General features: G+C 42.0%; 1 protein-coding gene across 1 annotated transcript; it reads left to right on the forward strand.

The window, feature by feature from the left end:
* The first annotated feature begins 250 nt into the window (after nt 1–250).
* On the forward strand, nt 251–3555 carry TCF21 (transcription factor 21). The gene is made up of 2 exons (XM_051997787.1): nt 251–1033; nt 2997–3555. The coding sequence occupies exons 1-2, from the start codon at nt 584–586 to the stop codon at nt 3084–3086; spliced, it is 540 nt and encodes a 179-aa protein (XP_051853747.1). The 5' UTR covers nt 251–583; the 3' UTR covers nt 3087–3555.
* The last annotated feature ends 244 nt before the right edge of the window (nt 3556–3799 follow it).

Genomic DNA, 3799 nt, shown 5'->3' on the forward strand with positions numbered 1-3799 from the left:
CTACCAAATGAGCTGCTGGGTGATAACCACTGGAAGGGCAAGAGGCAAGGAAATGTCTAGGAATGACTGCAGCCTGTTTCAGTGGGAATGATTTAAATGACAAGTTGGGAATGAGTGGCCTATGTGCGTTTGTGTGATCCTCTCCTGTTGTGGACTAGGTTTGTGAGTGTGGTTGTGGTTGAAGCTGGGCCCCTCCCCTGGGCTGCTAGGATCCGCCTCTCTATTCCCCAGATAAATTACTAGTGTCCACCAAATTCCTCAGCTAGCTCTCTCTCTTTCTCTCTCTCTCTCACTCACTCCACTACGGGTCATCGTGTACAGGGGGTGGGGAAGAGCCTTGGCCTCTTCACCACAAGAACACTCATAAGCCCCCTTTCAACAGCACTAAGAAGGGGAAGGGGGTGGGACCCCCAATAGCACCCCAAACCCCTCTCCAGCCTGCAATTTTTTGCTCTGTACTTTGAAAAGGTCTCTCTGTCTCTCACTGTTTGTGTCTCTCTGTTTCTCTCTCTCTCCTTTTCTTCCTTTTCTCTTCCCCCTTTCCCTCTCCCCTGTTCTTTTTCTGTCCCTTCTCCCCCAAATCATGTCCACTGGCTCCCTTAGTGATGTGGAAGATCTTCAGGAGGTGGAAATGTTGGAATGCGACAGCCTGAAAATGGATTCTAACAAGGAATTTGGGACTTCAAATGAAAGCAATGAAGAGAGTTCTAATTGCGAACATGGGTCTCCCCAAAAAGGCAGGGGTAGCTCTGGCAAGAGGAGAAAAGCACCCACCAAGAAGAACCCTCTGAATGGAGTCAGCCAGGAGGGGAAACAAGTTCAACGAAATGCAGCCAATGCCAGGGAGCGGGCCAGGATGCGGGTCCTTAGCAAGGCTTTCTCCAGGCTCAAGACGACCTTGCCCTGGGTCCCTCCGGACACCAAGCTCTCCAAACTGGACACTCTAAGATTGGCGTCCAGTTATATTGCTCACCTGAGGCAGATCCTGGCCAATGACAAGTACGAAAATGGTTACATCCATCCTGTCAATCTGGTAAGTTACTGCTCCAAGTCTCTCCAACAGCCTTCTGGCCAACCCAATCCCCTCTCCCTCCCTTCCCCACCATCCCCACCCCTGCCCCCAGCTCACACAGATGTGTGGGCACACCCGGTGCATATAAGAGTGTACCTGTGATCACTTACACACCACCAAGTGGGACAATCATCCAGACACTTCCTCAGTCAGGGACCTTTCCTGAAACACTGGCCTAATGTTCCATCTTCTCTCCTTTAGCCTTCATGCAACCTCACAGGGCCTCCTCACTCCCTTCCCAACCCACATAGCCTACTTGATTTATACCGTCGTTTAACGTGGCAGTCCAATTAGGGGTTTGCAAGTCTATTAATCTAGCGAAGGGGAGGGAGCTTCGGCTTTAGTGCGGGCCAGGAGCAGAGGGGTTAGCATTAGACACGGGGGAAGATTGGCAAGAAGCTTAGGGAGAGGTCAAACACCCAGGGGAGGTTTTTCCCCCCACAAAACTTGAGAGAATTCGCTCCTATCCATCTCTCTCTCTCTCCTTTCCCTAGCTAAATCCACTATAAACTAAGGTTTCTGTTTGCCTTTGTGTATTTGCTTCCAGAAATGATTCTTTTAAGAAATATGTCTAGTATTGAGATTTCCCAAACCTTATTTCCTGATATTTGGTTCTTAAAAATGAAAATTCAATAGCATATGTCTTAACCAAGTGTGAGTAATCTGAAGTTTCTGCATACTAGCAAACCAGGTATCTGGGACCACACATTCTTCAGCCGCCAAAAACAGATGTCTTATCATTATATTTCTATTTCAAAATTCCAACAACTCTTACCAGTGTAGCTCAATCACAAAGGTGATTCTCTTTGAAAACTTAGGATCCTCTTGGCTTCTGTCAAGATTAAAAATAAATTATTGTTTAAAAAAAAAATGTTTGGCTAAACTCTGTGGTCCTCCACTTGAATTCTGTAGTTTGGGGAAAGTCTTCAGATTTTGTTATTTTGTAATCAATTTGCTTATTTTAAAACTTCTAGTCTTAAAGGAGAATAAACAACTTACTATCTCCTCTGTTTTTCTATGATAAGAATGCGAGATTTTTCCTTCGAAAATCGGCTTCTTATCAGTTCTGCATTCATTAAGAGAGGATTCTTCTCCAGGAGGCATAGATAGCACCACAGCACCAGGACTGAGCCTTGAGCTTGGAGTGAGGGAAAGAATTTTACTTGTCTGCAACTCTTTAAACTAAAGTTCATTTTTTTAAAATAAAAGTTCATTTTTTAAGTTAAAAAACCTAGAAAACTCAATAAAATGAGAGCATTGGCACAGCAGCTACAGCTGAAGTCTTCTTTTGATATTCTCAAGAGAGTTTTGATTATAAATCAGAAGGCGGAAAGAGGAGAAAGCGGCTTTTCCTACCTCATATGGGAATTTTCCCCTTATTTATCATCATAGTTGTTATTGTTCTCATTTAGGAGCTCATAAAACCAATCATTGGCAAATCTATTACAAATCTGTCTAAGGGATACATAAAACAGGAATGAACTTACTGAGAATGAACAGTTGACATAAGATAGCTAAAGTTCGGCAATTGAGAATATGTAGAGGGGAAAAGCAAGAAAGGAAAGGAGCTAGTATTTTGTGAGAATGATGTAAAGAAAATATATTTATTCAAAAATAAGCCTAATCATTTCCCAGAGTTTGCTAATTCCTATCCTCCTTTCATTTTCAACTTCTCTCTTTCATTTTCATTTCATTTTCTTTCGATTATTTTTGGAGGGGTGGAGACACATACACACATAGAGAGAGAGAGAGAATAATGTCACTGTGGGATATTTTAACTTACACCTCAAATTTGTACCCATAAATAGGAGTGACCCTCCTTAACTCCCTTTTTTTAACTCCATCCCGACTCCTATTCACCACCACCCCAAATATTCCGCTACCATCCGCCCTCCTGCAACCTCCATCTTTTCCCTAACTGCAGACTTGGCCCTTTATGGTGGCTGGAAAACCAGAGAGTGACCTGAAAGAAGTGGTCAACGCAACCCGCTTGTGTGGAACAACAGCATCCTGACCAAGGAGATGCAACCCTGGAAAGACTTTCTACTGGAGGGATCTGGGGGGCAGGAAAGCCCTCCATGCTCTCCTTCCTCCTTCCCTCTTCTTTCCCCTTCCCCCCACTACCCGTCCCTTCTCCTAAGGAACACTTTATAGCGACGAGGAGATTCATTTCCAGACCAAAGAGGAGACCAAATGTACATTTAAATTTTCCCATCTATTTAACTTTATAAACATGTACAATGAATGAGTGACTCTCCAAGCCTTGCTGGTTCAAGTGCAATATATAAATATGAATATATAAATATATAATGAAACCTGTCATGTGTATCTTTTGTACAATATGTTGTGAGAATGTAGATGATAGAATAGCTGACTTTGATAGTCATATCTATAAAGTAATTCACTTTAAAAGATATATTTTTTCTTCAGAATGATTTTGCTACTTCTGTGAATAAATCTTTCTTTATATTGAAAAAGAAGAACTTGATATTGTTGTATTTATTTCTTTCATAAGATAAAGAGAGAGGAATGGAAGACTAAGGGCTTTATGGATTTGGGGGAAGAAGAATAATTTTTAGATTAAGTAGTTGAGTTTCTTAGTTATTCTGAAATCCAAACCAAACTTCTGAGTTCACTTGAGTGAGAATTGTTTAATACTAGTTGGTGAGATGGCTATCTTTTGCTATGAAGTTGTAGGCCATATTTTATTATCATTGTTTTCGTTGG

Source organism: Antechinus flavipes, chromosome 4 (genome assembly GCF_016432865.1).
Source record: "Antechinus flavipes isolate AdamAnt ecotype Samford, QLD, Australia chromosome 4, AdamAnt_v2, whole genome shotgun sequence".
Lineage (NCBI taxonomy): Eukaryota > Metazoa > Chordata > Mammalia > Dasyuromorphia > Dasyuridae > Antechinus > Antechinus flavipes.

What these genes read in the sequence shown, in the direction of transcription:
- TCF21 (XM_051997787.1), top strand. Translation starts at nt 584, where the DNA reads ATGTCCACTGGCTCCCTTAGTGATGTGGAAGATCTTCAGGAGGTGGAA. An exon ending in ACATCCATCCTGTCAATCTG is followed by an intron (nt 1,034 to 2,996) that starts GTAAGTTACTGC and finishes CCCTAACTGCAG; the next exon opens with ACTTGGCCCTTTATGGTGGC.